Here is a 21,143-nt window from a genome sequence, read left to right as displayed (position 1 = left end):
CCGTATCTTCTGCCTCCCAAGGTGGGGAAGAAAGAGTAAACTGCGATGTTAGAGGCGCAACTGGGGGGTGCTGAACCTGGGAAAGCACAGAGCAGGGGAAAAAATGGCTCTCCTGACTGAGCCCCAGGGAGAGACAGGAGCGCAATTCCTGAGCACCGAGCTGTGGGGAGACAAGCAGCTGCCTCCAAACAAGTAATTTCTGTTCAGGCATTTTAATGACATGAAAGGTAATAATTGCCGTAGTCACAAATCAGTAACCCCCAGAAGGGCTTAAGGAGGAGCAGGGGGTTGGCCTTTGGATAAGCATGGCATCATCGAGCATATTTTAAAACAAAATCAACAATCTAATTAACTCCCTTTCTAGAAACTGCTCAGGCAGTTTCTTCAGAGATGAAGAAAAAAGAGAAGGAGAAGGAGAGCTCTGAGCAGAATGGGGGTGGTTGTTGTAATGATTTTTTCCTCTAGAGAAGGAAGGGAAATGTGATTAAATTGGGAGCAAGCCTTGCTAATTAAAGTACCTGAGGGTTTATTCTCAACAATCTCCTTGCAGTATCATGGCTTGCCTTAAGGCAATTTTGAATGTACAATAAATCTCTGAATTCTTCCCAATTTATTAGGTCTGGAAGCCATCATTGCTTCATATTAGGCTTGTCAAGCATTTGCACACAAGCCCTCTAACTTTAATAGAGAGTTGTAACACATTGGCAGGCTGCAAAACAGAGCAGGGCTTTATCTTTCCAAGACTGCCCAGGTAACAAGGTAATAATTTCCCTCAAGGACGAGAGCAGTCGCTGGTGCTGAATAGCAAATCAGCCAGCATTCAGGTCATTATCTTGCTCAGGCTTAGATTTGGTGTAAGGCTGGTCTCTGAATCTAATGCTGCCCTCCTGTAAATCATGTAACTTGCACAGACGCTCCCTCTTCAATACAGGTCTGTGAGCAAGTTAGTAGGCATTCTGGCCATGTATTTTCAGCATTCAACACCAGGGGAACCCTCAGGGACTTGCACAGACATATTTTAATACTAGAAGTCAATAATGTCCCTACAGACCTGGGCAGTGGACACCCACGTGCAATGCAGTATCTGTTGCCTGGTCTGTGAATCTCAGTTCTTGACGAAGATGGGAAGATGTTCTTTACGCCCCTTTCTCTGCTGTGGAAATTGAGACGCAGAGAGGATGTGAGAGCTATACAAATACATCGATAGTCCCATGGGTACGCCACCTTCCTTCCAGTTCACACTGGTGAGTTTTCCAGGTGTGCCACGCTGAGGCCATCTGCGTACACAGATGCCACAATTCAGCTGACAGAGATTACTTGCCACACTGCTGTGGCTCAAACGCCTGCTGTGCCTCACACACTATGTCCACGGGCATAGGTACTGGCCTTCCTCCCTGTTGCTGAGCCCAAAGGTGCTGAGGGACACAGAGTGCCAGGCCCAGGGTGACAGCCCAGGTCTTCCATGAGTGTCTCAAGGAGGAACTCCAAGTCTGAGCAGCCCTTGTGGGACCACAAGCACCCATCAGGGAGGCAGGTATCCACAATTAGGAGCTCTCTTAAGCCTTGAGTCTGCTGTGTGGGCGCCAGCCCTTCAGATCAAAGTCTTGACACTGTCTACTTCAACCCAAACGTAATGAAGAGCCAGGGCTCGGGTCCTAAGCGGGGGCATCTTGTGACTGTCCCGTGCTCATGCTCATAAGTTCACAGCTGTGTGTTAGGCAGGCTAAGAGTGAAACTGCTCGAAAGTAGCATGCTTCCCCTCCCACCCTTTTTCCCCCACTTCTCTGGGCCTGCGACCATCACTGTCAGGGAGTGAAAGTGAACACCTCCTCCATCCACTCCCACCTGTGGCCCCAGACTTGCCGTGGGTGAGAGTGCCTGCAAATGTCTCAGCTTCCTACCACTTTTATCTATGTTCTTCCATAGCCTGCAGGGCTAGGGAATCCCTTTTGTTGAACTTTTTGTGTATTCACGTGAATATTTGATGTCTTCTGCTTTTATCAGGCAGATCTATCAGGACACTCTCTATGGGACAGAAGTTGGAAGTGAAGAAACGCAAGAATATCTTCTGCTGTGTAGGTGGTCTTTATGCTTGCTGCCCAGCATGGTTACTCCATTGTGGTACCTGATTCCAGAACTTAAACTCCATTGCTTAAATGACTCTCCACTTAAACATGGTGGTAGAAATTAACCTGAGGGCAGCAGTTAGCCTCTAGCAGCAATATCCCTAGGGATGATGGAGCAGGAGGAAAAAAAACCTCTTTAACGTCAGCCCAAGATTGCTATTTTGATACAAAGCAAAGCCTCTTTTAGACTGGTAATTCAAGACAGAGCTCACTGATAGACTAAACAGTGGTTCCCCGTAGGGCCATTTTTTACAGACTTTTTTCGGAGTAGAAACACAATTTAAGGGGAAAATAACGGCAGATGTAGAACAACGTCGTAGTTTTGAGAAGCGCACATATACGAATGGCAGGAAATTCAACGTAAAGGTTATAGTTAAAACAACATTATTTGGAAAGTACCAGAAATAACCTACAGAGTGTCTAGAGATCATCACAGTGTATCCTGTCAGGAAGCGAAATCTGGTGGCCATCAGGGCATCTCTGCCCTCATCCCCTCACCTCTTGCTGGCTCTGCACCCTTCCCACTGCTCCAGTCCAGAGCGCCATGGGGACAGGACACCGAGATGGATCTACTGAGCCTTCCACTGAGCTTGCTGTTGGTGAGCTGGGTGGTTTGTAAACCACAGGCAAGGCAACCCAGTTAGCCTGGGACTCCAGTCCCAGCTGAGAGCCAGCAAAGGGAAGGGATGTGCCTAGCCTAATGACAGCTAATGAATTGATGAATCGTTGATAATTTGACACCACGCAATACTTCTGCACTTCACAATTTTTCACTCTCTCTGTTCTCCTGTTCACCTTTGCCATTCTGCAGAGACTCTCAGTGGACATGCAACTGAAAATCAGAAGTTTCAGCAGCACTGCTCTCTAATGAAAGCAGAGCGAGGGCAAAAAGATGAGCCTGTGCATAAGTATCTGCCCCAGCCTTGAGGATTTTTAAAACTTATATTGCCCCTGAAACACTGATCTGGCCAACCAAACCTCCAACACTACACTTTTACCTGCTGCTTTAATACTGAGCAACAACACCGACTAGTGAGTTCACCAGTCTCAGTCACCATTATGGGGACAGGAAGGTAATCACACACTTCGCATGTGTTGCTGACAATGTGGTTTTGTTTGGCTTCTCATATTACAAATGGCATCATTCCTAACAACATTGGTGTAAAGGAGATAAAAAGTGCCAAATTCTCAGTAGCACAGCAACCTGGGCAATCAAGTCTGAAAACTGTGTTGACAGCAAGTGTATTTATCTGTATCAGATGGGGTCTGGACACAGTCATGGTATCATGCCTGTGTAGGAAACCCTTTCTTACTTGTGCCACACAGTTGTTGCTTTAGAACATTTTAAACTGTGTTTCCAATGGAAATTAAACATGCTGAGGCCGTCTGTGTCTCCACACAGTGGTGTTTGGCTGTCTGTTAGCTGATTTGTTGGACTATTTCCCCTCTCTCCACAATTTTGGAAAAGTCAATCAGTTCCAGTCATACTTGACAAAGAGGTATATCCCTTACTACTGTTAAGCAAGGGTGGCTGGATAGAGGAAAGCTGGCTCTCCGTTAGGACCCTCATTGGGAAATTCTTCAATGTGACATCAGTCCTTACCAGATATTAAAAAATCTGCATGAGAATCTATTGGAGACACCCAGATTTAGAAAAAAGTCTCCAGTGAATTGGCTGACCAGATAAATCCTTGTTTTCAACTGTAGCAGCCGCTCATCTTCTCTAGGGACTAACTACATGTTAAGTTTTCTTCTTCCATTATTTCAGGTAACACAGTGCAAAACCAACCTCATCTGATTCTTACACTTTAAAAAAAAGGGAATCAGTGGGGTTTTTTCTTTTGATAAGCTGAACAATAAAAAATGGGTACTTTGTGCTCTTGCTTTCCCAAAGTGATCTCTGATCTGAAGGCAGGCACAGATTTCTCAGTCTGATGGACAAACAGGAAAAATTATGGTTAACATGAAAACTCCATTGCAGCTGCAGGGCTGGTGATACCAAGAAGTTGCTCACAGAGCACTTCATTCCTTCGGGAGAGGACTTCTGCGCCAGAGTAAGCTGCATTCATTTTAAGAGTTCCTGGGAAAGGCAGGCTGTGCCCTGGCGATACCTGCCATTACAGCTCCACCCTGGTGGGACCCTCCAAGGTGCAACTACCACAGTCAGTGATTTCCAGAGGAGGAGAGCACACAGCCCGTCCTCTGCCCTGCTCCTCTTCAAGAGAGGCTGGCTGGTCAGATTCCCCAGTTGCCTTCACAAAGGGTGGCCATAACAGGAGTCTTCAGATGACTAGCAAGAGCATCCAAGTGACACCTCTCAGACTCCTGGTCCATGTCGTGCGTGGTGAGGAGAGCGGTGTTGCACTCCAGACTGCTGGCTGAGTGAGTGCTTGATGCTGGATTAGCTGCAATGCTCTCCCAGAAATGGCTGTGAGGATCTACTATTGCAACCTCGTTCAAAATGGTTCCGCCTGTGCCTCCAAATCACTGTTTTGTTCCAACACTATTTCTTTTTGAGGTCTAATATCTTCTGAGATCCAGTCTCTGGGCTGGGCTGCCTGTGACTAAAACCTCATCCTCCTCCCACACCCTTTTTCCACTACCTGAAACCAAGATCCCTTTGTTGTTAAAGGAGGCCCCATCCTCCAGGTTTATAGAGGCCTCAAAAAGGAACTGCCTGGGGGCTTCAGATTAGCCTCTGGCGATTTTTGGTCAGCAAAACCTGCTCGCCGGACCCGAGCTTGGGCCTTGAGGTCTCTAGGAGACAAAGGTGAGGAGCACAGAGCGTGGTGACCACTGTGTGTATGAAAGGAGATTCTCATCACCTGGCCCCACACCAGAGGCCATCTTTGCGCAGCCCAGACCAGACAGGAGACGTGATATGCTGCGCTTCAGAGAATTGTGTTTGCGTACGTAAAAAGAGAGATGTGCGGGGACACGTATGCATGTGCATGCCTATCTGTGAACCGGGCAAGCACTGGGCTGTGGGTTTGTGTTTGTGCATCTGTCTTGGCTTGGGATGTGAAGGCAAAGTGTTCTGGGGAAGACGCCTGCCTGTGGCAAAAGGATCTTCTAAAACTAAATGTGCCCTGCAGGGCCTGTGAGCGGTTAGCTGTCTGTGAGGGTGAGGGCACATAAAACTTTGGAAGAAGTTGGACGTATTTTTTGCATCCCTGTCTGGCCTGTTGAGTGGACAAGCCATGCCAAACCGGCACTGCAGCTGCCGCGGGGTGGTTTTGCCTGTCCGGACTAGCTGCGAGGCTCAGGTCGGAGGAGGTGATTCCTCTTTCTGCGGAGCAAGTGGGGTGCTCGGCTGGGTAGGGAGGCTGCAGGATGGGTGTTCCTGTGGTGTCACACCATCTGCAAGTGTGAGGGTTGTGCCTCAAGCTCGCTCACACTCTGCACTGCCCTCGTTCCACTCCTGCTCTGACCCAGGATGGATCCTCTGAAACTGGGGCACTGATGTGGAGGCTGGTTTCGTTCTGGTGTTGCTTAGGTCAATGACTCGAGTTATTTTTCACAAAGCGGTCCACAGTATTTCTGCCGCAAATTGACTCCTATCCAGTTTCAAAATGATCCTTGCACATGTGCAGACCCTGAGAGTGATATGAATGATCTGTTTGGGTGTCTGAAAGAGGAAGCTATGGGTTTCTTGCTGATGTCCCAAGAGAAGAGGTCCTTCTCTCTCTCTCTTTTGCTTCCCAGCAATACTTACAAACTGGTCCCAGTATATCTGAGTACTGCAAGCTAACACCTGATCCCTCCACCCTTGTTTCTGCACCTATCGCTTTACCAGCAGGAAGTAGGACGTGGTTTGGGGCTTTTTATTCTCGGCCTCGCTAGCCTTTTCGATACTTCAGGGCCTCGTCTCAGTCTGACAAGGCAAGCAAGCGGCAGCTTCCTGTGCAAAGGTGAGAGGGAGAAGACGGAGAGAGACCACGCACGTACGAGAGGAACAGCTCCGCAGCAGAACTGCCAGGCTGGAGGCACCTCTCCTCCCGTGCCAGCAGTGCTGGCTGACACCTGGACATGCACTGAGCTAGGATATCTGCCTCCATCCCTCTCCCTTTCCTCCCTCCCCGTTCCCCTCACTGTTTGACGTCCAGCACCTGCTTCCATCCAACTCCACGACCTGGTCCCCCGGGGACTCCCTTTGTCTGGACCGCTCAGTGCCGGGAGCTGGAAGGTAAAGGGGGTGATGCCAGCTCTCTCCCACACGGGGGTGGCTGATCCGAAAAGCGTCTTGGAAGGAGTTTCGGTCTGACAAACTGAATCTTGCTGTTGGGGAGGGCTGAGCACGTATTTATCTCTCTGTCTCTCCACAGTCCTCTCAAATCATACCCCACATCTCACAACCACGCTGCCTGCTTTTTTTCTCTCTCTTTCTTTCCCCTTTTTCTGTTAATGTGTTGTCGTCATGTTTTTCTTCATCTGAACCTAATCTTTTATCACAACGGGAATCAATAATATGCTTCATGCCAGCCTTTTATAAACTCTTTTCCCGCTCCCCTGGCAGTCCCAGCAGGGTCCAGTGGGACTCTGTCTTGTTTTGCTCATCTCTGACTGGGCTTCAGGCTTGCTGAGATGTGACGGTGGTCCCTTCTGTGGGCAGAGGCAGACCTCAAGGTATGGGTGTCCAGGTGGATGGGGAGAGGGGAAGGATTGGATGAGAAGCCCGTAAGCCCAGTCTGTCCAATATGGAGCATGGCTGTACAGGCTTTCTAAGACAAGGAGTCTTCCTGGGTGCCACGGGTGGATGAGGGGTGCTGCAGTTTCCTAATTACAAAGCCCAAATTTTCTGCTACACCTAAAAGCACAGCTCCTTCCAAGGCAGTGTGGGGTCTACTTGGTGAGGATGGTGCATGGTTTGTGCGTAACTATGTAGTATTTTGTGATACGGTAAAGCCTTGACTTTCCAGAACCTGATAAACTCCTTCTTCTTCCTGATTTCCTCCCTGTCCCAAACAAGCTATTTAAAATCTACCTCCTAAGCCATGGACTCTGCAACTAACTTTTGTCAATTGCAGCCAGAGACCCCTCTTACTCTGCAAGCACCTAGTTATTTCAACCCTAGGGCTGACCAAAAAAAGAAGCTCTTCAAAGCACAAGCCATGTGCAACCGAGGCAGCACTCTCTACCTTAGTCAGCAAGCAGCCTGAAACAACACGCGCAGACTGCTGTGCACTCACACACGCATTTCCAGAAGGCATTACCCCTGCAAACAGCCCATCTGTGCTGCACTGCGAACTGTTTCAGTGCTGAGCAAAGCACCCAAGGCAGGAAAACAATGAGGTGCTGAGGGAAAAGCACAGACTCCGGAGAAGAAGGAGTATGAGTTTCTGAGCCTGGAAGATTGGCACTGGCTTTGAGCCCTGCCCTAGGACAGCGGATGCCTCCTGTGAGATGACATCTTCCTAATTTGCATTGCTGAGTTATGTTGGGGGGGGCGTCTTCTCTCTTTCAGTGTGTCTCCAGTACCGATGAAGCCCTCTTTGCTGCTTCTGTGTCACCTCTGGCTGTTCAGCCTCATGTCTCTCTCATGGGCATCAGACTTGGCACAAGGTAAGAAGTGATTCCCTTCACCCACATCAGCTGGGCGAGCAGGGAGGGGGGTCAGCCGGAGGAGTGTGTGCACCACGGCGTGTTGTGGTGCAACACAGCCGGAGGAGGTTGCAATAGTTACAGGTCTCTTATGAGCACATCAACCTCCAAGGACATAGAGAAGTGAGTGGCTCTGCCTTTCTTACTTGGAGACAGTTATCCAGCAGAGGAGTCAGTCTGTAGTTTGGGACGGGGCAGAATTGTCTGATGTGATGGTTAATGCAAAACATCATTGCTAATTCAGCCACGTTGCTCTCCATCTCTTCTCTGCTGGCAGGTGCCTCCAGCCTAACTTGTTGGTATGACTCACGGGCAGCTCTATTCTGTGACTGGAACCCAGGCAGGGACCTGGTTGAAGGAGCATGCCAGCTGGAGATTTTATCAAAGTCAGGTTTTTGTGGCAGGTGGGTGACTGGAGAGGCTGAGGAAAGCCAATGCTTTGAATGAAAAGTGTTTTGGAAAGTTTACCACTTAACAAAAATGTAGGCTCCCCGCCGCCAGGTCAGACGTAGTGGAGTCACAGAGCCAAGGAGCTTTGTCTTGAACTCTGTCTCTAACCCCATATGCGCTGAGATGCTGACCCCTGCTCAGCGTTTGTCATCTGACGGTCCCAAACTGTCTAGCACAGCCCATCTTCCAGCTCCATAGCTCTGTCTTGCTTCATTTTCCAAAAAATCCCTCTTCCTTGGTAGCCATCCTCTGGACTGAAAGGCATTTTCAGAGGAAAAAGAGGATGTATAGAGATGGGGTTGGAGGAAGGTGGAATTAAAGTTATACAGAGGCCATTTGCCCATTGCCAGGATGAGCTGGGATGTTGCACCCTGAGTAACAGTAAATGAAGGAAAATATTGTTCCCACTGTCTCCCCTGGCCCCTTCACCTCTCAATTCACGATGTTTTCCTCTCCCACACATCTCCCAGCAGAGGGGTAGGTGTGTGGCCAGTACTGCAGTGGGGGCTGGCTGAGTCTCTGTGGTCTCCAAGTATCACATCTCCAGCCAAGAGACTTACCAGCCTACCCCAGGCCTCCCCTGGGTGCCTGTCATAAGGAGAGGCGCAGTGTGATTCTGGCAGTGAGTGAGTTGTTTGTGACTGTCATAGAGACACCTCCAATGGGGTGAAATGGGCAAATATATTCTGGGGCCTGGTGCATGGACCTAGAAAGCCAAAACATTTATGTTGCTCCACAGGTGTGACTCACAGAGACTGGGGATGGATTTGGAACTGTGCCATTGCTTGACCAGGGCTTTAGGGTACCACCTCTCCCCACCATCAGCAAGTCCTAGGATTGATCTGAACTTACAGCTGGAGTAGGCAGCTCAGTCTGATACCCCCTCAGCTGCAGCCCCACGGATGGTCTCCCACCCTGTCAACCCCTGTGCCATAGCTCAGTTTAGGCTGTCCAGCCACGCTTGTCAGAGCAGAAGAGAGGTCATGGCATAGCGCTGCCAAGTGTGACGTACAGTCCTGGCTGACTGGGATGTGACCTGGTTCAGAAGATGCATCTCGCTCTGCATCTGAGATCCTACAGGACTGTCAGTGGCTTGAAGGAGACCTGTAAACCCGAGAGGGGTTGAAACAGGCACTTGTCTTCCAGGGCCATGTTGGTGCAGTTGTGGGCAGTAGGTGTGTTTGGGCTCTGCATGCCCTCTGAAATCAACAGAAAGCAGAGGAGGTAGCAAGAGGGTTTTGTGAAGACTTGGAAACTGGAAATCTACTGTTATCTTTGGCTTGAAATAACTGGGATGCATTGACTTTCCATGTGCCAGTACGTAAAATTTGTCTGAGTGACGCAGTGGGAAGACAAAGTGGGATTACTTCCTTGCTGTACCCTGTTCAGAAAATATGGTAGGATGCAAAATACTTTGAAAGGCCTTTAGTGTTATGTAAATTTTGACTAAATACAAAACAGCCTCCCCAGCTCACTGGAGTTCTCCTGCTTAAAACCCAGCTTAAAATCCTTACGTGAAAGATTCAAGGAGCACTGTGAATTACACAAGGCAGAACACACGACAGGACTGAAGTGCAACAAGACCTTCAGCGAAAAGAGTAATGTGAGTAATTCATCTGGGATGTCCTGGCTAATGACAAGGTGGAAAGGATTTGTATGTGGATTTGGGGTGTATAAACAGTGTGACAGCCAGGAGCAGTATAAAAAGCCCAAATCTAATGCCTGACTCCAGTTCTGGAGTTGGGCTTGATGTCGTGTGTTGTTGATATGCATCATCCCTGTGGGTTCTCCTGCAGGAGGGATTAGCTTCATTGTGAGCTAGGCCATGCTGTCCTGACACGTGCAGAAGAAGTGCAGGACGGACAGATCACATGCAGTGTTCCATGTCTCAGTTAGCTGGGTTTGGCCCTAATCCCTTCCTCTGAGGAGGGATGGATATCACCACCAGCTCTTAGGTCACCTCTTGACCTCATTTTCCTTGAAGAGGTCAGTACCATTTTCCAGATCATTAACTACTGGGAAGTCTGGTTAGATGTGTCAAATGCAACATGCAACAGTGACACATCAGTGGAGCTAATGGTGATGCAAATCCTCTAGCTGTTATTCTTTGTTTAAATCAGTCTTTTTTTAGATTCATTATATACTTCCTTCAGTCATATCCAGCGTTACTGTAGTCCTTGTGTTTTCAGAAAAAAACCCCACCCAAATACAAGCTAATTCTCCTTATTGATAAAGTCACAACCAGTTCTAATGATGGACAAGCTTTCTTACATTTGCACATCATGCACAAAGACAAATTGCAGGGTTGGTAAAGAGCTCCAAAATCTTTTCTTCCTATCTAATCAAGCTAATTTTCCTATTGCTTATTTAATACTGTATGACATATGTGGCCCTTTAGTATCATTGCATTTCAAGAGTAATATTTAATACTAATGTCATCTCAATCTTACCAATGAACAGAAAATGTTTTAGTAAAAATATGTTTTCTCAATAAATTTCACTTATAGAAAGTAACTTTTTTCCTACTTAGTCAGCACATACAGCAATCCTAGGAAACTAGCATATCACAATATTTTGTGCCCTTCTTGCCAATGAACAAAAAAAATCCAACCACATGAAGTATAAATCTTTTGTTCCTCGCTTGCCACTGAGACTTATGCCTTTCAGCCACAAATATCATCCATATTTATTGTCAAGTATTCCTAAACCTCTTATACGTAGGTAATGCTTAGAAATATGAATGCTTATTGATGAGGCTTCAGTGTCACTAATGGTAAATTTTCCTTGCAGACTCAATGCTTCACCGCTGCAGACCGTCTTACCATTTCTGTCCATTGCCACATTGGAGAGAATAAGTCTATACCTGTGCAAATAGAAGATTTCAGTCCACTTGCAAATAGTGAGTACTCATCTGTCTTGCAGTCTCTGAAGCTTCCCCACAAAATGATAGCTAATTTCTCTTCCGCATCCACCCCTATGCAATACCTATAGCTGATTTTAGACTTGTGTCTTTTCCTTGTCCTCTGCTACAACTAGCACAGATAAACCACATTGACTCCTGCCACTTGCACCTCTAACATGCAGTATCATGCCAGTCACTTCCTATCCTGTCCTGTATCTGGGACACTGTTAAATTAGACTGCTTTGCACTAGGAGTTCTGGCTTCAAACAGGCAATGACAGCTCAGCTGACCTCCTGAAAAATGCGTGCTGCAGGAAGGGGGGAAAGTTTTGCTGTTCTTCCCCTGCCCCTCCTACCAGATATGTGCTTCCACCCTCCTTTAAGCCAGCTTTGGCATGCATCACTCTTTGCTGAAAGGATTCAACTCACTAATCCAGCCAAAAAACATCTGCTTGGGTCATTTGTTTGCTGGTCGTGTGAGTTTACATGGCTCAAGGAGACATCAAAAGAGCTGCTGCAAGGTGAGGCATAAGAAGGCATGGCTGGAGTCAGGGATTGGGAAGGATCAGCCTAGACAGTCTGTGTAACTCCATCCCCCGTGGCTGCAGCTCTCTGAAAGAGCAGCTGGGAAGCAGCTCTCTCCCCAACCATGCTCCATTCCTGCCCATGCAATTGCCTTGTGGATCACCCTTACAGGATAGGATGCATGGCCATGTGGGATTGATTGCACTCGCAGGAGGAGCTGCTTTTAACAGAGTCCAGAGACAACTGTGGTCTTTTGCCGTCAGTGACAGTGGGGAAGAAGGAGGAAGAGAGAGGGGGAACTCACTAATCATCTCGTGTGGCTGTGGCTGGCTGGAGTCTGTGAGCACAGCCAAGACACCAACCCTGCTGCAGTGGGGTTTGCGGTGGAGTCTTGTTATGGACAGACAGTGCAGAGGTATCAGCCCTGCTCCTTCTTTCTTTCCAGTAAAGCTGAGGCCTCCAGAAGATCTTCAGTTGGTTAGCAAAACTGAAAACACCTACAACTTAACGTGGAGCCTGAAAATTTCCTCTCACTATTTGAATGGGGAGCGGGAATACCAAGTGCGGTACCGAGCCACGAGTCAGTCCTGGGAGGTAAGTATAGATGGGGGTACTAAGACCTGTCACCATATGAATCCTGGTCTTCTTTACGTCACCCAGGACTTGCTCCTGGACCTCCCCTCAGGGCAAAACCAGTTTTGGTGAAGCTGGAGAGCAGATAACACACCCCCCCCCTTTTATCTGTGTCACCTGCTGCCAGTGTTTGGTGATGACATGGAGGTAGACGCGAATCCTGTTTCACTTAGTGCTGCCACAGAGAAATCCAGACAGCTCCAGGAAAGACCTGAAAGGGATGAAAAAAGCAAAGCGAAGAAGAATTTTCCTGCAGGGTGAACAAGCAGTGCACAAGGTGTAGGGATCTAAGACAAGTCCTCTTTGAGGGCCTTGGAAGAGATGGGTACATGAGGCTGTAAGCCAGGGTGTTGATGATGCTCTAATTTTTCCCTACTCTCAGGAGGCCAGGAACTTCACCATTCTGCAGGACCAGATGTGGGTGGTGTTTGAGAGCCTCTCACCCAACTCAAAATACGAGGCAGCTGTCCGTGCAAGGCCAAGAGCCTCAGGTACCTACAAAGGCGTGTGGAGCGACTGGAGCAAGACGATACTGTGGAGGACACATGCTGACCGTAAGGATCAGAGTCAAGCAGTCTGACTTGGAGGGGAAAATGGGGACTCGGGGGAAACGAGGTAGAAGGGCCAAAGCAGGCTGAGAAGCTGGAAGAAGATGGATAGGGAGGATTGTGTTGACCAAAGAGCAGTAGAAAGGTTGGAAACAATCTGGCCTTCCTAATCTGTTAGGTCAGGCTGGCTCAACAGGGCTTAAGGGCAAAGACCCCCCAACCCCAACACAGCCCCTGTGACTTCCAGAAGCCAGGCAAAATCCACAAGATGTAAGTCAGGGACTGCTTCCCCAGAGCAGTAAGGCCAGATGTCTGACCTGCAGAAGCAGTGGCCAGGACTGGCATTTTCCCAGGTGCTAATGTGACCTAGGAACATAAATCCAGCTGTCTAAAGTGGCCCAGTTCATTGGAGCCATTGATCAGTGAAATGCAGTGAAACAGAGCGCTCAGCTCCTGAACCAAAGGACACCTGAGCCTAGGAAGCAAAGTCTCACGGAGAATGGAAGAGACTTACAAGCATGTTAAGTCCCTTCCAAAAAGGTCTGCTGAGACTGGCATCAGTCATTGCCTTGAACCACAGCACAGAGGACACCTCCAGCCTTGAAAGATAGTGCCCTGAGCAAGACTTTTCGGTGAGTCATTGGCTGTGGTTTCTGTCATTTCTTTTCCGAAAAATAAGCAGATAGAGGTTATTCCTTCTCATGTCATCCCCACTCTGCCCCTGCTCAGCCCCTCCCTGTTGTGCCTGGTGCTGGTATAAACAGAGGAGCTATGTTTAGAAAGGGCACTGTATTGCTGCGGCGATCAAATTTTGACAGCGTGTGATGTCAATGAATAGGATACAGCCGCAACCAGTTGTCATAGCAACCAAGACCCAAAGATAACCAGGGTACAAGAGGCAGAGGAGACAAAGTGATCTGAGTAGCATCTCAAGGACAGGCAAAGAAAGAATGTCCTAAAAATGCCTCCTCCTTCTTTTAGTTTTCTCACAACTACTCCAGAGATGCTCTGCAGGCCCAGACCAAGGGACACTAGGGATGGAGGGACATGAGGGGGCAGGCAGAGGAGACAGGCACCAGAATAGCAAGACCAAGCAAAGGTGTATGGGGGAGATGTGTGTGAAAGACATAGATTAAGAAAAGTTTGAGATGATGCCAGACAAGCCTGAGGAGTGCTGGCAATGTGGGAACTCAGTTTCTTTCTCCTAACCCTACAATCCAAGTACCAAAATATGGTGGAAAGCTGTGACCTTCCTAGCCTCCTAAAGCTTTCCTGCACCTCTCCAAAGAAAGAATCCAGCCCCTTGACCCCTAACCTTCTCCATCCTTGGTCTTCCTGCCTTCTCAAAGACCCATGAACCCCGTGACTCTGTCTCCCCAATGACTCATAATGTTGTTTCAAGTCTCCAATCCCACTTAAGCTGATTCTAGGACCCCCTGCTTTCCTTTGTAATGAGACAGGCAGGTTGATGGACACTTCAACAGGTAGACTGTGGCACTTCATCTGTGGCAACCCCCAGCTGTGGTGCTGTTATGAACAGGGAGTTCAAGCTGCTCAGCACAAATTATCTATTAAGCAATGCCAAGCAGACTCTGAAACCCATAGCAGCTCAAAGGCATCCTACACAAATTATAATAAAGACCCTGTATATTATAATTTTGTACAATTTTATAATATTATATAAAATTATAATAAAGGCCCACTTTGATCACCTTGAACAGCCATGGAAGAGCTGCAGCTCCTGCTTCCAGTATCCTGACTAAATTTTCACAGCAACTCCCTCATTCTCTCTCATTTTGCAGAAACATCCCGGCCGGTCCTGCCAGCTCTTATAGTGAGCAGTTGCATCTTTGTGATCATTGGGACTGCCTTCCTTATTAACTTACGGACCCTGAAATGGTAAACGGGAATCAAATTTTCCTCTCCTGTATCTTGTGCGTCTTCTCAAAACCTGCATTATATTTCACTTGGCATTACTCAAGATAGACAGCGACTTAAATATATGGTTTATATCCCAGCGTTTTGAGGCTGACATTTGTCGGGGGACATATATCACCACCCAAGATGATGTGGTTTCCCCACCATCATCATATTGTGCCGCGCTCCTGTGATCTGGTGCCATGCCCTGGCTGAATTAAAAACAGCCGCCACAGCATTTCTGTTGCCCAGGGGTTAAGTGGTGTTCCCCAGCAGGGATGCACCAAAATTGCCTCTTAAAAAGCAGGCCACTGGGTTGAGCACTCCCTCAGTAGAGAGGACCAGGCAGCCTAGGTACTGCTACCTTCTCATTTAAACACTCCAGGAAGAGCTCAGACATGACGTGGTGACATTTGGGCTGTAGGCAAAACTCCTGAGTGAGGGGTACAATTCTTCCTCTCACTGGTCTGTGCAGTCCTGAAGTCTCTCATCACATGCTGGTAAACCTCTACGTGATGTTTTAAAGTTCTCTTTTCCAGCATATCTACCCAGACACTGCTTTTATTCAGAACTGAAAGCATCTCACAAGGTTACCCCATGCAATAATACGGAGAGTGACCTGTCAGCATGGTGAGGTTAGAAATGGCCGCAGGTTTTTGCATCTCAGGACGGGGGCAAAGAAGCAGGGTGCTGATGTTCATGGCAGGGAGCAGGGAGAAATATTCTCAGGAATGAGGCAGCAGAGGCTGGATGGCTTCTCTGTAAGGAAAGGAGAGGCATGCTGGAGGAAGATGGATACTCAGAAAGGCACTCGTCACTGTGTTTTACCTTGAGTCATAACACAAAGGTGAGGAAGTGCTAGCTATATGGCACAGAGAGATAAAAAGGCCTCCTTTCTCCACAGAGTATAATTAACCTGGGGGAATTGGATGGAGGTTAATGCTGAGGTAAGATCCAAGGAAGGATTAGACATGCATGAATAAAAATAGCATCTGCAGTGATGTAAGGTAGTTTATATGCAAGAACTAGCAAATTCTGATGCTTCAGAGAGTACACTGATTGCCTCTGGAGGTCAGGAGGGTCTTTCCCCAGAGCATCCCACAGCAAAGCTTCAGCAAAGAGCTGACAGGATCAGCCAACCTCTCCGAGGGACTGAGGAGCAGATTAGATCACTTCATGCTGCCTCAGGATGACAACACACTGGTTCCAGTAAAGTAGAGGCCTCTGGACTGATGCAAAATGTACTCACATGGCTTGCACGGCCAGCATGTCCTAGCTACACCATGCAGCATCCTGCTAACAAGGCAGAGAGTTGTGGTACAGCTTTGCCGGTGGTGGTCCCGCTCAGGCCACGTGGTCCTCTGAGACATTGTGGTGGCAGCAAAGCAAAGAGGGGACAGATGACAGCAGCTGGAGCTTGGAAACGAGGGAGACCTGCCCAGCTTGTCATCAGGACAGGGGCTTAAGGGGGCAGGTGGAGAGGTTAAGGTGACCAGCCAAGGCAGGGAAGAAACCAGTGAGCTGTTGGTCATGCTTCCCCAGGAAAAAGGCTGAGGGCAGTATATTTTCCAATGTCAGGTTTAACTGCCCCACCTCTATACCTCTCATCCCTCAGTTATTGCGTTTCAGGCCACTCAAGAGTAAGGAGAGCCCTTGGGCTTGTTCTTATTTTACCTCCCCCCATGTCAGGGTAGTACCCATGAGCTGCGTACCCCCACCACAGTGCCAGATTGGTCAGGATCAGGCCCTGCTTCATTCCTCTTCATTCCCTCTTCTCAAGGTTTAAGAAGATCCTGAAGATTCACATCCCAGACCCCGAGAAGTTCTTTCCCCCACTCGTTTCTGTTCACGGAGGTGACATTCAGGTATGGGACTGGGGATGGAGCCATGTGGTAATGAGGGAAAGGAAGGTCCAGCTGCACGTGCCCGGGACAGACAGCTGGTTGTCACACCTACATGTGCACACACGATGCATGTGCCTGTAGCACCAGCTGCTGGGTTCTCTGCTCGGGTTTTATTTTCTGACCTTCTAAAACTTGACACGCGGCTGAGGCATCTCTAATTACAGAACCGAGAAACGGCAAACCACGCAAACCTCAGCGCTCTGCTCCCCTAATGGGGAGGCTGAGAGAAAACAAGGGACCTGCGGAAAACAAGGGAGCTTGGCCTCTCAGATGCCCTTCTGCCCCACTTTGGTCTCTCCCTGCGTGCCCTGGGCTGGGCGGCTCTTCCCCAGATTTCGTGCTGTGATCCCCTCCTCCTGGCTGTGAGCCTTTCCTCAGCTCCTAATGTAAATTGCCATCACGCTGGATGGCACTTAGCTGTTTTCTGCATCCTTGTTGTCTCTTTCCCTCCTTTCTCCACCCCCACTTTCTCCCTTCCCCTAATCTCTCCGTAAGTATGGGCAGCTGCAAGGAGACAATTACCATTCTGTGCAGTATTAAAGGGAGTGTCAGATGCAAGACGTGGGAGGTGATCCCAAGGGGCATCTTGCTTTAAGAAGAATGGAAACAAACTGCAGAGGGTCCAGAGGACACCAAAGCTTTGGAAAAGCCTAAGTGCAAAAAGCCTTAGAAAGCTTAAACTACAGGGGAAGAGTGCAGAATAGGGGGGCAGGGGTGTGCAGCAGGCACTGAAGACACTTTCTCAGTGCAGAAAGAACTAGAAAAATTGGCTTTACTGGCCATAAAGGCAATGAAGTTGGATGTTATCAAAACCAGTTTATTTTTAAGGATAATGATGCACTGCAGGATGCCACTCATGGTGAGTGTGCAAATCTAGGCACAAGGGGCCTGGAAGAGCACTTTAGACAAGAAATCTGCATACGGCCATCTAGATCTATCAGAAACTGGTTCAGCACCTGGGAATAGATTGCATGAGATGCATCTCAGTACTGCTTTTCATGTTTCCACCTTCGCTTCATCTTATGGCCTTGTAATTTTTTTTCTTCCTTTCACTTTAATCCTCCATCTTCCACTCCCCCCCTCCAGAAATCTCAGAACATAGGCTTGCAAGATCCACTCTTGATTTCAAAGTGACAGAAAGATATACTTTCTCAGAAAATCCTGCAGATGAGACATCATGAATGTGAATTTCCCTCCCCACCACCTCCAGCAACTCTTGCTTGGACAGAGAAAAGGTCACTTGATTGCTGTGGGTGCTCAGGAGAAGAAACCTTTGGTTCTTCACTGAGTGTTATACTGTGGGGGTAACAGTCTCTCTCCTGTGTTTCTTCCCCATCAGAAATGGCTCTCCTCCCCATTCTCCACATCTTCCTACTGTGTGAACAGCACAACCCCGGAGATCTCCATGCTCGAGGTGATGCAGAAGAATGAACAGGAATCCCAGTTTCTACTTTCCAAGGGAACCCTGACTCCTGATCCTCCCTTAGAAACTAGTGGGCACTCTGTATCCAGCTGCTTCACCAACCAAGGCTACTTCTTCTTCCACCTTCCCAGCTTCTTTGAGATCGAGCCCTGTCAGGTCTACTTCACCTATGAGCCTTTCACCCAGGAGGGCAGTGGCAGCAAGGATGGCGAGTCTTACCATGCTCTCTCTTCCCCAGACCTCTGCACACTGGCAGAGGACATGCACACGTTGTCCCACAACTTCCTCCACTGTATCAAGACGACCCGGGGCTTCCAACACAGCTCCTTCGTAGAAGAGACAGAAGGTGAAGCCCAGCGGACCATGGCTATTTCTGGGGCTCTCCAGTCAAGTGAAGGCACCTCACCAACACCAGTTCTGAAACAGGAAGAGAAGGTGGTGGACAAAGCAGCTTTACAACCTGCTGAGGCCCTGTGCCAGCTGGACACTGACTCTCCTGACCCACCGGACCCGCATGACAGCGATACTACCGATATAACGGAGGGGAGTGGGAAGGCAGGTCCTCCGATTGACCCCTGTACACCAGGAGCACATGCTACCCCTTTCTCTCAACCTCCACCTCTAAGGCAAAGCCAGGATGAGGATCCATGCAGAATAGCCTTCTCCAGCCAGGTCCCAAACACGGGTGCCTACCTTTCTCTGAGGGAGCTCCAAAGCCAGTACAGCCATTGCTCTGTCTAGGATCTGCCTGGAGAAACCCACAGGTGGGAAAGGCCTTTTCTGCAGGGAAGGCTAGATAGACAGTTTTTCTGTTCAGGACACGAACATGAGTTCAGCATCAAACCCGTGGGGACTGTTCTTTAATGACGCTGGAGAACACAGGTACTCTAGAGGGCTGCAAAACCAGAAAAGGGATAGGATGGACAAGGTGTAAATTCACGGGTGGCTGCATGGGTAGCGCTAGCTCCCAGGATAAAATGTTAGAGAAAGAGACCACTGAACATGAGAGGACATTTTGCATGGAGAACTGGGCTAGTGGACAGTAAAGCAATACATGGAGAATGATAAAGCCACATTAAAGCTGTTCAGTGGCTATACAGCTAATGGAGATACAGAAGCCTGATTCTTAGGCATACATGCCAACGAGGACTCACCTTCATAACTGAACCTGTTTCTCTGCTATTACTGGATCCAATGGCATAGAAACCCCTTCCCATGCTGCTTAAGTGCCATCCCGAACCTCACCAGTTGGTTTTTTCCTTCCCAGCTCCCAGCAGGAGGCTGTGCCAGCATTTCCATGCTCTGCATCTTGGTGTAAAATAGCACTCAGCTTTGAGGCTCAGCAAGCACATGGTCCATTTGCCTCATCCCACCCTAAAAACCTCTCATGGGAGGGAGAAATGCCTGAAGAGGTAGATATGAGATTTTGTACAAGGAACAGTAGCACTGCCAGTCAGTGCTGGGGCCGATGATGAAACAGATGAAGATATCTCCTCCTAACTAACCAAGGGTGTAATTTTTTCTGTGATGTCCCCAATTCAGGTTTTAATCAGAGATTACATTCTGCGCTACACAGTCCAGCTTTAGACTCGAGTGTCTAAGGTCAGCTCAGAGCCACAGCTGTGTCAGCTGTCTAAGCAGCGCAGTGTGAAAAGAAATCCCCATTATTGGGTTAAAAATACTGGGGAAATCCCCTTCCCCCTCCTTCTTTCCCCCAGGTCTGATGATGGCAGTAAAAAGAACGCACACAATTTCCCATTCTTGCTGCAATATTTTTCATGAAATCGAAAGCCTCTCTGCCCTGCTGGCAAAATACAGTTATTTGACTACGATAAGCTGATTGCAGAATAGTTCATCCCACATCCTGTATTAGTGGAAAACATCGCAACGGTGCTGCCCATTCCTTCCATTGCTCAAGGGAAACCATTGCCTAATTAGTGGCAAAGATGTGGTGAATGAGCCCAGAAAACTAACCCACGAATCAGCACCTTTGCTGAAAAGAAAACCTCAAGCCGCTCACAAAGAATGGGGATAGCAAAGACTACTTTTTTTTTTTTTTTTCTTTTTCCTCTGCATTTGCTGATCTGGGTTGAGAGAAAGCAGCACACCACAGAAGAAAACTGGCAAGGCAAAGGAAGACAAGATGTTCTGGTTACATCCATCCCTGCATTCAACATCTGTACTGCCTGTCTGCTTTCTTGCCATATTTCTGGAATATTCAGCAGTGGGAAAATACCAGCCCTGTGCTAAACATCTTTCTTCTAAGAGTTTTATATCAAAAAGGTCAAGAGTATCGAACTTCTCGGTACTTCTGTCACCCCTGTGAGTATCACCCAGAACTAATTCTTCCCTACTTCTGCCTGTACAAGCACTGAGCTTCCCCTTTGTCCTGGTCCCACACTGTTACCAGACCTTGCACTATGCAGCCTGAATGTCATTATGAGTCCCAGCTATGGGGTCACCCACTGGCTTGGATTTCACCTAAAAAGAGCTGCTCAAAGAAATTGAGCCTGCCTGCAGCTGAGAGGACTCAGGGAGCTATATTTCTCCTCTCATCAGCTTCTTCACCACCTGCATCAAGACATGGACTGCTCTGCTGTCTCCAGGAGACAGCACGTGAAGAAGAACCCACAGCTTCCCAGATAAGGAAGCACAAGGCTTGCCCAGCTGTTTGCTATTCTTTGAGAATCTTCCAGGATGAAGTTCAAGAAGAGACACTGAATCCCAATTTGCTATATTACATGGGCCAGGTTTCCTAGTTGTACTGATGGTTATTCTGTCCTAAAGTAGATCTTCATAAGCTTTTCAACTATTCTTGCTGCTAAGATGAGTACAAGAGAAAAGCCTTGCCTTTTTGTAAATAAAAGAAACATTAAGGAATCTACAGTGTTTTTCTGTACTTTGGGGTCGGGGGGAAAGGATTAACAGCTTTTCTAAATAGGGGACTAGGCAAAGCTTTGCTCAGACCAATATACCTTTAGCCTCCTTCCTACTCCCTTCCCCAAGGGACTCAGCCACCTAAAACAGAAAGCAGAGTTGGAGGTGATCCTGCTGCAGGCCCCTGAGGACCTTCCTGCTGGTTCAGTATCCCCCCCCCCTTGTGAAAAGGCTGACA

The 21,143-nt window shown here is 48.2% G+C and overlaps 1 protein-coding gene across 2 annotated transcripts; it reads left to right on the top strand.

The window, feature by feature from the left end:
* The first annotated feature begins 5,261 nt into the window (after positions 1–5,261).
* Positions 5,262–20,912, top strand: IL2RB (interleukin 2 receptor subunit beta). Of its 2 annotated transcripts, XM_052790644.1 has the most exons (10): positions 5,262–6,312; positions 7,591–7,688; positions 8,005–8,131; positions 9,678–9,780; positions 10,968–11,076; positions 12,049–12,197; positions 12,619–12,790; positions 14,587–14,683; positions 16,482–16,566; positions 17,945–20,912. In XM_052790644.1, exons 2-10 carry the CDS (start codon positions 7,607–7,609, stop codon positions 18,767–18,769), a joined length of 1,749 nt encoding a protein of 582 aa, XP_052646604.1. In that variant the 5' UTR covers positions 5,262–6,312; positions 7,591–7,606; the 3' UTR covers positions 18,770–20,912. The 2 variants fall into 2 exon arrangements, with proteins under 2 accessions (XP_052646604.1, XP_052646605.1); XM_052790645.1 differs by lacking the exon at positions 5,262–6,312 and having other exon boundaries at positions 6,321–7,688.
* Positions 20,913–21,143: the final 231 nt, after the last annotated feature.

Source organism: Harpia harpyja, chromosome 6 (assembly GCF_026419915.1).
Source record: "Harpia harpyja isolate bHarHar1 chromosome 6, bHarHar1 primary haplotype, whole genome shotgun sequence".
Lineage (NCBI taxonomy): Eukaryota > Metazoa > Chordata > Aves > Accipitriformes > Accipitridae > Harpia > Harpia harpyja.
The sequence above is the reverse complement of the archived record's forward strand: the minus strand, read 5'-3'. Positions and strand labels throughout refer to the sequence as shown.